Raw genomic sequence first — 13,742 nt, 5'->3', positions numbered from 1 at the left:
CAGTCAAACAATATGCAGAATACTGTACATCGGTACACCTATAGGTGTACAATATAACTGAAATGGATAAACTGTAGGTAGAGAGTTTATGGGCAGGTGTGTGTGTGCGTGCGCGTGTTTATATATATACTTACTTATATATATATATATATATATATATACACACACTGCATGCCAGTTTCCACTACCCTCAGATTTCAGGATCCTGGAGTCCATGTTTAAGAGTAAATGTCCCATCTCTTATCTGTTAATGTTGTGTTGCATTTCATGTATATCTTACTCCTCTTCATTTTAATTACAGGAATACAATATGATATCTGATATGAAGTGTGCCTCCTTTGTCCCATGTAGTAATACAATTAGGTATTTGTTTTGAGTCCCTAGGTCACATGACATGGAACTCTATTAAAAATGAATGCTGAAGCTTCCATAAAACTATCAATTTAAAAGAGAAGAACTATAGTAACACAATTGGCACAGGTGTGGAGTCACCGGGTCACATAATATGGAATCTATTTTAAATAAATAAAATGTGTTTACATAGCAATATTTATAAACAGTTAAACTGTAAATGTTTTATTCATTTATTCAAATGTTCATGTAAAATAAATTAATCACACATTAGCAAACACAATAGGTGTGTTACATGTGACCAATTTGTAAAATGTTTGTATTCATAATTTTCATTAATGTGGGGCATGTTATTGATAAAAACATGTTTTGTTTGTTTGTTTTTTTTGGTCATTCCAACAGTAATTTAGTGATGATGCAAAATTCATCAAGGCTATCAAGCCTTCTTTAGGCTACATTTATAATGCATACAGAGCTCTGTATTTGCACACAGTCACAACACACCACGTAGGTTATCCTGTATTCTAATACATTCATGGTATGTATGTAGGCAACAGTAAAACTCCTGATGATTAATTTCTTAGAAGAAACTTACTTGTCTGCTGACTCGGCCTTTCATGAATGAAGCAGGTATAGGCAGCGTGCGCGTGTGTGCGCGCGGGCCAGAGATTAGAGGAAGCGAGACATTTTACCATGCAAACGATACTTCAAAACCTCAGACCAAACCCATAGCCGACTGTTTGATGCACGCCCTTTATGTATGTGTGTGTTTCCTTACTAGGCATTATGTGCTCAAGCACTTTTACGCAGCGCTGCCAGCTGCACGGAACGTGCAGAACCATTATGGGTCTCCGGTACGCCCTAACCATCCCTGCGGTTGTGCTGCTGATCTTGGCAATAGTCGGGATCCTGCTGGTGGTCCTTCCGACTAAAGAGATTGAGATGCCTCCTGAAAACATGGTAATGAAAATAATTATGTGCCTTATCTCATATTTGGCGCTTCAAAGGGTTTTTGTAAGCACCGGAAATAATTGTATTGTTTTTTTAACTGATTGTTTAATTGAATGTTACTGATATGTTTTATTAATAATATATTCATACATGCCAAGTTTTTTTTAGTATGCTTTTGAGTTTGTCCACTGTATTAGGGACTGAGGGGGGTTATAGGAATGGGGAAGGGTTTTGTCTTTTTTCTTTGGATGAAGGTACCGCAGTCTGACTATCTTGGCGGGCTTGGGAGAGTTTTTTTCATTTTGATAGTTACATAGATAGGGTAGAAAAACACATATCAGGTTTTCAACATGTGCTTCTGCACATTAGAAGTTAATAATTGGAGTCTACAATTTAAAAAGGCATTCCATTTTCATATTTCTATAATATTTTAACATTTTGTGGGGGTTGTGTTGCACTTTGCACTGGGTTCAAAGTAAAAATGTATTACCCCATGGGAGGGCCTTATGAAACATAAGGTTCAGCTACCATTCACTACCCCAATATTTTTTATGTAATCTCTAAGTGATAAGTTAAAACACAACGGATACACCAGCTGTTTGTTACACATTAAATGTCACTACCCACGAATTAAAACATAGTAACTTACAAGAAGCATATTTGCTCAGACCAAATATAAGCATTCCAGTTGTTAATCTTGCTGAAAAATCTCTCAGATTTCCCAAAAAATAAAATGGTTACAGTTTTGAGCCTCATGTCATGAGCCATAAGTCTGCATGTCAGCTAAATGTTAAAAATGAAACATGCAGGTTTTCATGCATTTCCTGACCAGCGGTTGCCAACCTCAAAAGTTAAAAGGTGTTTTGCAGAAGGAAGTGATGCAGAGCACCTCTGAGAAGATACAACACAAAGAAACAAAGAGTGTGATATAAAATAAGTGGTTTGGTGTTTATTTGATATTCTTTCTATTCATGTTCTCTTCCGTTTGTTTTGCTCCCAGACACTACAAAATGTCATATCATTGTATACATTGATCTCATTCTGGCATATCCTGCCATCCCCATCTGCCTACTGAATTATACTTGAAGAGAATGTGATGCTTTGAAGTTGTCCTTGCAAAAGATCACACAAAGAAAGACAAAGTCACCATTGCTGCATGAGTAAGACACTTGAATACATAATACATAATAATATAACTCAAAATGTTACCAAAGAAACACCAAAGAAAATTCTTTGGCAATTCAAAGGAGGTCTTTGCTGTAGCCACATTGTGTCAGTGCCCCAGTTAAAAGTGCAAATTAAACAGAGCAAGCCTAAACAAGCTGGTACACAGAGTGGTTTCAACTGCTAATACAAATACCTTAGTAAATAAAATACACACAGAAAAATAACATTATTCACCATTTTATACAGTGAACCTGTATTATCAGAGGCGCATTGAGGTATTTAATAAGTCATAGTAGTTTAGTATGATCTGACCTGGCAAAGCAATATATTGGGGCAGCCCAGTGGTTCATATTCTGAGCAGCATTACTAAAGTATGTTCTGGCACCATATTGTATGTTTCTGTTTCAGTATGGAATCGTTCTGGATGCAGGCTCATCTCACACCTCCATGTATATCTACAAATGGCCAGCTGACAAGCTAAATGGCACTGGGATTGTTACCCAGCACAGCGAGTGTCATGCAGAAGGTGAGCTCCTGCCAGTGTATATAACCAAATTACAATTACAATTACAATAGAATTTACCTGTTGTGGTATCTAGCAATGTAAATAGTTTGGGTTTAATCTGCCCATATATCCATCTCTGAAAATTAAAGTGGCGAAAGAATTTAGTCATTGAGATAATAAAGGGAAACGCAGACTTGATTTTTACAGCATCACCTTGAGATCAGAGTGCCATTATATATACGTGACTACTGGGTGGTTTGTTCAACCCACTAGCAACATTTTGTGTTTCCAATGTTTAAAGTTTAAGCTGCACAAACACTTTTAAGCTGAGAAAAATAAGAAGAAAGTGTCACAGGATCCAAATAAAATAGGGAACTTTGACTTACTATGACCTGAACACCCCCATTGTCAGCAAGTCTGACTTGGTCACGCGGGGATTTGAACCTTTGAACCAAAAGCTCTCAGAAAAAGTGATTTGAGGTAACGTTACCCTTTAGCGTCTGTGTGAGACGCTTCCGGGCGCTCTGGGGCGTCCTGTACAGACCGGAAGTGCTAGTTAGCTAGCGGTAGCTACGTTCGTGATAAAGACAGCCCCCCGAAGCACCTACCCTTACCATAACTATCAGAAATGTTAGTACCTAAACCTAAGTCACTGACTTAATGCATGTCGACCGGCTAACCCTACAGCTGCGCACATCGCCGGTTGTGATAACAGGTAGGGTTAGCTTCCCTTGTGTTGCTGCAACGCAGCAAACGAGGGCGTTTCATACGGACGCTTAAGGGTACCTTTACCGTAAAATCCTTACGCTTTGTCACGCTGTCTGAAAGCGCCAGTTATGACGCACTGAGATGCGAATGCGTTGGTTGGATCCCCAGAATAGGTGACTTACTGGGGTGAGGAGGGTGTTTCGGCCAGTGTTGGGCACGCCTTCTCACAGGTGACGTCACATGTGCCAGACCTGGATAGTTTTGTCAGTTCAAACTTAAAACACAGACAGTCAAGATGTTAGTGAGAAAATTCTGAAAAAAATCACACAACCATCTGCTGGTTTTGGGTGTGTTGTCACTTATATTGATAGCATTTGATCCAAAACTGAGAAAAAAAGAAAATGTTGTGTATACTGTACTGTTACGGCTGGGGTAACTCAGTAGCTTGGGAGTTTTTGCTGTTGAGCACTCTAACTAGGTAGCCACCGGGCAGGTTTAAAGAACTTGCCACTTTGTTTTTTTGCCTTTCTTATTTTTGGTGGCAATTCTGAGTGGGGGCACGCTTCAGTGGATCGCAGATGGCTACATCTGTGGCCTTCGGTGATGCACTGAGTTCAGCGTTTAAAGTTGCCTCGAGCTCGGCAAGCCACTAAGACTAGCTAGATTAGTTTAGCCATCTTGGTAGGTAGGTAGGTTGGGGTGTCTCTATGCAGCTTGTTGTCCCTAGCACTATGCACAACAGCTTTAGCTATTTGTTTGAGATGACTGCTTTGTTTGGTCACTTCTCTTCCAGCTGTGAAATACTCTTGTTTGAAATAACTTGTGGATCGTGACCCATTGTTTAGTGGTAACTGTACTCCACACTTGGTAGGTCACTCGTCGGTTGCTTCTTGGGTGTAAGTTGGTAACATTTGTGTGTAGTTTACTACAATGTGACCATTTTGTGTTGTGGTTGTTGCAGTCCACCTTCTGGTGTGGTCACACGTGTGTTATTGCGGTTGTGTATTTAGTTACAGAACATTAATTTTAGTTTTTTTGTGCGTTTGGGATGTGCCAACACCACAGACCTTTGGATTTAAAGTGGTGGGGGTACACTCCCAGTTCGTCAGGTTCGGTTGTGTTGCTGGTTTCCTAAATCCTCGAGTAACCAGTGTAGGTGGTTGATGACCACATGGTGCCCATATTGTGTTGCGACAGTTCACTTTTGTTGGGTCGTGGTGTATTGCTGTTTGTGTATGGCAGCTACCTTGTAGTTGGTCTACTTGTGTGGACCCTTTTGGTGTGTGGCTGTTGTGCTCCACTTTTGTGCGGGTCACCAGTGTTACAGGGGTGTAGGTAAATGCAGTAACTTGTGTCTGGTTTTGTGGTCTTTTCACCTCACGATAGTGGCCAATTTGTGGAAGTGGCACCCGCTGATTTGGCTACAAGTGTGGTTGCTGTTCTTAAATCCAGTGCCAACTTAGTTATCCCTTGCATGTGGGATTAGGTATGTTCCACATTTGACCCACGTTCACTTTTTGTCTAGAGTTTGCTGCATATTGAGGCTTGAAGAGTTGCCATGTGGGTGCGCTCAGCAACATTGTATGTGCCTACTTGAGTGCAAACCTGGATTAGTGCACCTGTGAGGTGTTGTGTCGTGGATTTATTTTTGTAAATTTACTTGGGTTTACCTAAACATACAGCCTTGGTAAGTCATACCTCAGTTCGGTCCAGTGCATTCCTAAGAATAACTTGTCACAGTGAACACTTGTGAGCTATATTTGGTCCATGTTGATGTTGTACATGTGATTGTGTGACAACAAAGTTATTCTTTGTTTTAAGGGTGGGGGTGTTACGGCTGTATGTATTTCCCTGTGCTGTGTCCATGTTTTCTGTCTTTCAGTTCTGTTCTGGGAGTGCTCCAGCTAATTACCGAATAAGGTCCACCTGGCCTTTGAAGGCGGGCTTTAAAAGCTGCTGTGCAAGTGTCAGGAGGGGACCCTTCTTGATTTGGTACTGCTAGCCTTGCTGCTTCCCAGCTGGGGCATTTTTGTATTGTGTTTTTGGTGTCCTTAAATTATTGCCTAGTTATGTTAATAAATTCACTTGATTTGGTTGTTTTAAAGGTGTTTATTTGTGTTGAGTTTGGGTCAGTGTTGGGATGTTGTTCGTCCCATGTTGCCACCAAAGGGTGGGACGTAACAGTACAAGTTATAGCAAGATACTGAAAATCACTGCAGACTCACTGTTTGACTGATCTAAATCCATCCAAAGAATGTCTGTGTTGATTTTGGTAGTGTTTGAAGAAAGACTTGTGGAGATATAGATGTTATTTGAATTAGCATATTCTGAAAAATATAGAGTGACTGACTTCTGAATTGGCCATAGGATGCAGTGAGGCAAACGTTAGTCACAAATCAGTGGATGTGCTGAAGCTCTCTAGGACGTATGGATGATTATCTTTGATTTTTTGAAGTTAGGAATCAGAAATGTCTACAAATGTATATTTTTATAATAAGCCACGCCCACTTTGCGCAATCATTACCATATGTTATACATCAACTGAGTAGTGACCCGAGATTGTACAAACCAAATTATGAGGCATAAACTTTTTGCAACTGTAGCGCCCCCTAGTGGAAGAATATCCCAGGACTGCTCAGCGAAGTTTGGGCCGAGCATCTGAGCAGATGCGTCTAGTTTGGTGACAATAGCTTAAGCCAGTTTTGATTTATGTAAAATTGTACGTAAATACACAAAACTAAAAATTTATGAAAACAAACAGATTGACGTCTCAAAACTCTTTTGATAACTTTTGATGAGCGATGTCCATAGATGATCCTGCCAAACTGGTCGATTCGCTAAACCATCTGAGACGAGTTCGCAAAAATAGGTTTTAGAGAAAAGTGATAAAAAGTTGTATAATTTGACATTTTTAGAGCAAAGATGCAGATGAATCCACAGATTAAAATAATGAAAGAAGTTTGACTCTAAATGAAGCAGTTTTCGAGATAATTGCAAAAACGCAAAGTTGATTGTTATAGTGCCACCATGAGGTCTATGAGGGCCCTTTTATTTGCCTGAGTAGTGGGTGGAATTTGCAACCTAGGTGCCAATTTTGGTGAGTTTTTGTCCAGCAGTTTTTGCTGCCCAAACACTTAATAGGAGAAAAAGAAGAAGACGAAGAAGAATCAAAAGAAAACCAATAGGGCTCCAGCAGCTTCGCTGTTTGGATCCCTAATAATTACCTTTTTCAAAAATTACCTTTGGCTGAACTGACCTTTTATCCCCAGACGGGCCCTGTGGTAAAAACACTCTCACTTTCACTTCCACAATGTCTTGTGCAAGGACTTTGTTCCAAAGTAGTTTACTTCTTCGCCAGACAGTGTGTGCCATCTTAGTCACTAAGAGCTGTTCCTCGTCTTGTCTTGGTTTGTTTTTGAGTTTCCTTAGTAACACTAACTAGAGAAAATGCAGTTTTGTGAAAGTCAGGCTGATCTTTTTTTAAGCAGCACTACTTTCTCTTTCTGTCAAGGTGGAGGTATATCCAGCTATGCAGGTGTTCCTGGTGGTGCTGCAAAAAGTCTGGAGGCCTGTCTGGAACAAGCTGCGAAGGATATACCCAAATTCATGCACCAACAAACTCCACTCTATCTGGGTTGTACTGCAGGCATGAGGCTCTTGAAGTCAGTAAAACAGGATATTAAACTAACATTACCACCATTACCATGGTAGGAATGCATTAAAATGTATAATGGAAGGATTTAATATTGTTTCATTCCCCATTTACCTCTCAAAACTCTTTAGCATAGTCAATGCCACAGAGTCCCAGCAGGTACTGAAGGAAGTGAAAAACAAACTGCAGTCTTACCCTTTCGATTTTAAAGAGGCAACCATCCTGAGCGGACAGGAGGAGGGGGCATATGGCTGGGTCACAGTCAACTACTTACTTGAAAACTTTGTCAAGGTAAGCTCTAACTTTGACTTTGAGCCCAGGAGGTGAGCACCTTGTGCACCTTACCACCATCTAGGCACTAACTGAGCACTAAAATGCCATGTCACCGCCAGAGTTTACTTACTGCATACATGAGGAAGTTTATTGGGCAGCATACTCGACAATGTTTGGTTACTGAGGCCATTCTGTGCTTGCACAAAAACATGTGCTCAATCATGCTCAGATTATTTGTTCAAAACTTTCTGCACATTCAGAATCTCTCCCACATATCTGTGTTCTCTGACATTTCCAGAATAAAGTCGTAATATTTTAACAAAATCTACCTGCCCTGTACTCTGCTATGCATTAGCCTGTGTTATTGTTCTGCTGATATGGCAGTATCCCGTTCATTCCACCTAACAAACACAGAACTCAGACACAGATAGAAAGGTTTCTGTGTCGCTGTCAGGTGTGTCATGTTATTCTCTTCCCAATTTGCGGCTATGGACCTGTGTTAACATGTTTGTTTAGCAAATACTAGACAATTACAGACAACATTTATATTTATAATGTTTTCATCAAAATAATTGCCAGGGACAATTCAGTAGTCACTGACAAGCCATGAAGCTATAACCAATGCGCGCTTTCTCTCTTCTCTCATTCTTCTCTCTCTCTTTTCGTGCTCACTCTAAATGCAGGCATAATGTGTAACAGTGGGAGGGTCACGTCACAGGAACTTCAAACTAAATGTAGCAGTAATATTGCAACTAGCCTTCCTTTCTTCAAAGACCTGCAAGACAGGCTGTCATGAAGATTATTGCGTACACACTGAATCCAACAAGTCACAAAATTCTTCATGTCTGCTGATATTTGTTTATCCTAAAATCAGTTTATAGGGACATCACCACAATTGCAGTAAACTGTGATGAATTGAGGGATGCACTTGGCTCTGAATACCACTTTCAAAATGTATTGGGAAAGTGTGCATCAATGTGTGTTAAGTGTATTGTCTGTTGGCATTTTTCCGACATGAAACACACTTTCCTACTTCCTGGCAACATTTTCTGAAAAATAGCTTGCACCCAGAAATGTTAACAAACAAATTAATATGGCTGCCCCTGGTTGTGTGTCGAAGTGTCCCTGGGCAAGATACTGAACCCCGAAATGTATGATGAGTGTGAATGTTAGTTTCCGTTTGAGCACTTAGGCTCAGTGTATGAATGTGTATGACTGGTGGATGTAGTGTAAAAGCGCTTTGAGTGGTCGAAAAGACTAGAAAGGCGCTATACAAGTACGGAGCATTTACATTTAACTTAATTATTATGTTTCCCTTCAAATTTCCACCATAAATTGGAGCAGAAAATGAAAAGTGTTTAATGCTCAAAATCTTTTGGGGGAGGACCCCCTGCTCATATATTTCAGCATCCAATATTTCATCAAAATAGTGCTAAAACGCTTCTTGTCTTGGTCTTGTGTATCTTCACGTCTTGTGACTCAAATGCATCATCACGCCCTTAATCTGAGCCATCCCCACCACTTTTCAAACCAAAGTGATGCCCTTGATAGTAGGTGCTCAGAACCTATGACGCATCAGCAGATCACCAAAGTTATTTGGGCTCATAGTTTGGGAAACATAAATTACTGCACATAACTTTATGCCAATCCATTTGACCTGCTTGTGGTGCTAATTGAAATGTCAATAGATCGTCATTAGGTGTGATCCTCTGGTAAATAACAGGGCTGTTTTACTCTGAACCAAAGGGATAGCCTATGTGACAGACTATGACCAACTGACATTGCCATAGATTCACATTGGTTGCTTGGCTAAAATATTTACTGTTGGAATATTTGTATTGTCCTACATCAGTAAAAAAAAAAAATGGATGTCCTTTCTTGTCATTCAGTGTGGTTTTGTCGGGCGTTGGCTGAATCCAGGCAGAGAGACAATTGGAGCTTTGGATTTAGGCGGAGCTTCCACTCAGATTACTTTTGAGACCTCGGAAGAGGTGGAGGACAAGCAGAACGTGATGGCGCTGGAGCTTTATGGAAAAAACTACAAAATATACACTCAGAGTTTCCTGTGCTATGGCCAAGACCAGTTCCTGAAGAAGCTACTGGCTCATCTTATCATGGTACTGTTAAAAAAGTGGACAGACTAAGTGACTAAGTGACTAAGTAAAGATTCTCTTTCTTCTTGACCACCTGTGAGGTCAGAGGTTAAAATCAGCTAAATAACAGCACTCCTGCACTTCAGAAATTTACTGTCTTGTTGCAGTTCACTTGCCAACCAGAATATTTGAACCAGAGGGCCCTTAGTGAAGGGTGTGCTTTTAACTAAAATCCACAATGTGTGCTTATATATGCCTATATGCACATAGGTAGTATAAATACCACCAGCCAATGTAATTTTAAATGTTTACCTTTCTACTAGTTTATCTGGAATTGTACATAAAAGGGTGTCATATGATGCAACTTCCTTTTATATTTACCAGCAGAATGTTTACTTTTTATCTTTATCGCCTCTTCCAGACTGAAGGTGTGAAACCCGAATTGAACCATCCCTGCTATCCACAACAGTTCAAAACATCTATCAAGCTGGGAGAGGATGTGTTTGACTCTCCATGTACTAAAAAGTACAGACCAGCCCAGTTTGACCCCCAGATGTCTATATCAGTAGTGGGCACAGGAAATTACCAGAACTGCCTATACAACATAAAAAACATGTTCTCCTTTGACAACTGCTCTTACTCCAAGTGCTCCTTTGATGGAGTCTTCCAGCCCAATGTGAGAGGAAGCTTCATGGTGAGGAAGCCTTTTAGAAAGAGACAGCAACTACCCATAGCTGATGGGGCAAAAATTGAAAACAGTGAAGAATAACTTTAACTCATTGACAAAACGTTCATGTTTGTTGCATTCTTTGGCATTTCACTCGTTTTACATGATGAATGTTTTTGCTGGTCTAAATATTGTTAGAGTTGCAATGTCTGCTAATTCTCCATTTCATAGTGTATACCTATTTAACAGGAAATATGACAATTGTTGGTTGACATGCACGTTAAATGCCTACCTGGAATGTGATTACATTTCTTATCATTTGCTTTTGTGTATCTGATGTGTTTTATGTGTCTTTATGTTTTGTCCTGGACTACAAATTATCTCTCAGAGGACATTCAAGTTATATAAGCCTAAGTAAATAATGGAATCATAGCAATGGAAGGGACTTTTTATTTATCTTTTAGGACAGTGCTTCTCTCCAGGCTTGGTGATGTTGCCTGGGAAGAAGCACTGCCCTATAGGCTAAAGTCAGGCAACAAAGGTCTGTGCACAGGAAATGCCACAGATCTCAGGAAAGATTGCAACATGATTGCTGCAACCGTGCTCTGCTGAGCATTTGGAAACCGATATTTATTTCTGGATATTGTTAGCAATGCAAGCAGAATTAGTCTAGGGAAGTCAGTCTGTCAGTCAGTCTGTCCTCCATTTTGGTCCATTCTGAAGTGAAATGTCAACCGCTATTGGATGTAGTTCCATGGCATTTGGTACATACATTCATGGTTTTCTCAGGATGCAATGGAATAATTTTGGTGACCCCTAAACCTTTCGTTTAGCAGCATCATCAGGGCACAGTATTTGTTTGTACTCGTTTGGTTTATGACCAAACGTGCAAATCTAATGATGGTCATCAGCCTCAGCCACATTATACCAGCAAAATATCATGTTTGTATCGTTACTGTGAGCATGTTAGCATGCTGAGGTTAGCATTTAGATCGAAGCATCGCTGTGCCTAGGTATATCCTTTCAGAGCAGCTAGCATGGCTGTAGATCCTTTGTCTTGTTAGGAAGGTCTACTGTAAATCCCCCTGCCCAGAGTTTGGTATACCCTGCAGACACACCACTGTACTCTTCTGTAACTGGCATAGAAATGCAGAAGGCAAATGTCTTAATCTCTTAGTTTTATTTGGGAGGGTTGTACTCTTGTTCCTTTTGAATTTGAATGCACTTGGTAAGTCATTTTGAAGAAATGCCAGATAAAAAGACAAAAATGCAACAAATTGAATGGAAAGCAGAAATCTATCACAAGGGGATCTTACATGTTTAATTCAGCAGTATTTTGCATACAAGTCAGTATTAGCTGTCAGTTGTTTTTCTTATGATTAATTATTTAAATTAATTTCAACCTTAACAGTAAGGTGGTGCTCAGCTTTCAGTTATTGCAATATGTTTTCATGGCTGTTGGTCTGAAAACTAACCTTCCCCAGCTCAGCAACAGTATGTGACTCTCGTTTGACTCAGTGTTCCTTCTTCTCTACAGGCATTCTCTGCCTTCTTCTTCACTCACAGCTACATCAACCGCCTCACTAACATCCCCATCACGTCACCCAGTCGACTAGAAGAGGCAATCCGTCTCATCTGTAACATGACCATCTCTGAGGTACTCTTGAGCACACAGCTCTCTGAGCCTAGCCCCCAATACAGATTTTCATGTTTGTCTAAAATCACCAAATAGGGCAGTAAACCCTCATTCTCACTACTCATGTTATGTCCTCTTGACTATACTTGATTTTTCTACAATCATGGAAGACAAGATCAAAAGGATTAGGGATTTGAATAACAAAATAAAAAATTTAATTCACTGTATTTCCACTACTTTCCACTCACAGATGACTGAAAAGACAAATCAGTCAGAGAAATACATGAAGAATGTCTGCGCCGTCTCCAATTTTGTCCAGGTCATCTTAACAAAGGGCTACGGTTTCAATGAGCATTCCTTTCCTTCCATCTCTTTTCAGAAAAAGGTCAGGAGTAAAGGAAATACATTAAACATTTTTGTTCATTTGCTGGGATTTCAGTCTGTGACTACTGACTCCTATCAGCAGCGCTGTCTGAAATTCCTGAAATCAGGAAGCTTGGCCATGTTGTTCTGTGGTTTCAGTGGGTCCCCTCTTGTGTTTTTGCAGGCAGGAGGAGCATCTGTAGGCTGGGCTTTGGGGTACATGCTGAGTCAGAGCAATATAGTCCAAGCAGAGAGCCTTGGACTGATGAAGGCCCTGCCATCAGGTCCCTGGACTGGCATTCTCTTCCTCTTCATCACCCTCCTCCTCATTGCAGTGGGATATCTAATAATGATCTACAGAACTAGAAATAGAGAAGCCATGGTGTAAGAGCATGGGTGACACACTCCCTAGTCCAATTCATATTTCTCTATTGTACGCATATGTCCGTCAAAACATTTCTGTTTCTTTTGAAAAAAAAATGCAAGAACATTTTAGATTTTGTTGCACTTTATTGTGTGTGTGTGTATGTAAGTGAAATCAACAAATCAGTAAAATGTGTGCACAATTTTCTTTGCAAATCCACAAACTTTCTGCTTGCCTCTTTAGAGGAGTGTGTGTAAAATGAAACTCCAGAATAAATGATTTTTTTGTAAATGTTTCTGATTTATTATGTAATGTTATACCTTAGGGTTTATAGGCTTAGAGGTAGAGTAGGAGACCCAATATTAGGTTTAAGATTGTAATTTAAGTATTTCCATATATGTTATTTTTATATTTGATGTTGCCCTTTTCTTATTTCCATTGGCATTTTCAATTTAATTTTTACGATTTAACCTTTAAGTTTGAGCATTTCCATTTAATTTTTTAATTAAATTTTAACCTTTTTATTTTCACTTTATATTTTCCAACATTTTAAATATAAACATACTTTTAATTTTGCTTTTGCTTTTTTTAAGTTTATGGCCTGATTATTCCCTTGTGGTGTAGTAAAAATAATAATCTATTTAACTGTATCTTTTAATTTTCTATTTGGATTTTAATTATGACCAGAAATATCCCCCATACCATTGGCAGTGTCAACAGGCACAATCACCTACAGATTATTAAGGGATTTGGATATTCTCTTTTGTTCCTCAGTGAAATTACTGATTAGTCACAAGTAAAAGCAATGACTAGACAGTCTCCTAGTGCTTGAAGTCATTTTAACGTCTGTGATCATAATCACGTATAAACACGTCTGTAATTATCATTTATTAACACAAATACTCCTAATGATTAACATATGTAGGGTTCAGGATTTAGCCAAAACAGCAGACCATGCGGCGTACAATTAACCACAAAAAACAAATGATGTCCTTTGTTTCAGAGCACAAAT

The 13,742-nt window shown here is 39.5% G+C and overlaps 1 protein-coding gene across 2 annotated transcripts; it reads left to right on the top strand.

The window, feature by feature from the left end:
• Positions 1-1,088: 1,088 nt before the first annotated feature.
• On the top strand, positions 1,089-13,021 carry LOC119891639 (ectonucleoside triphosphate diphosphohydrolase 2-like). 2 transcript variants are annotated; one of them, XM_038703407.1, is made up of 9 exons: positions 1,089-1,311; positions 2,878-2,995; positions 7,194-7,344; positions 7,466-7,625; positions 9,497-9,724; positions 10,122-10,394; positions 11,905-12,024; positions 12,254-12,388; positions 12,555-12,718. In XM_038703407.1, the coding sequence occupies exons 1-9, from the start codon at positions 1,108-1,110 to the stop codon at positions 12,567-12,569; spliced, it is 1,404 nt and encodes a 467-aa protein (XP_038559335.1). In that variant the 5' UTR covers positions 1,089-1,107; the 3' UTR covers positions 12,570-12,718. The 2 variants fall into 2 exon arrangements, with proteins under 2 accessions (XP_038559335.1, XP_038559334.1); XM_038703406.1 differs by having other exon boundaries at positions 1,090-1,311; positions 12,551-13,021.
• The last annotated feature ends 721 nt before the right edge of the window (positions 13,022-13,742 follow it).

Source organism: Micropterus salmoides, unplaced genomic scaffold, assembly GCF_014851395.1.
Source record: "Micropterus salmoides isolate LMB-PRFRI ecotype aquatic unplaced genomic scaffold, ASM1485139v1 Ms_hic_scaffold_7, whole genome shotgun sequence".
Taxonomy (NCBI): domain Eukaryota; kingdom Metazoa; phylum Chordata; class Actinopteri; order Centrarchiformes; family Centrarchidae; genus Micropterus; species Micropterus salmoides.
Note: the sequence above shows the minus strand (reverse complement) of the source record. Positions and strands in the feature narration are given on the sequence as shown.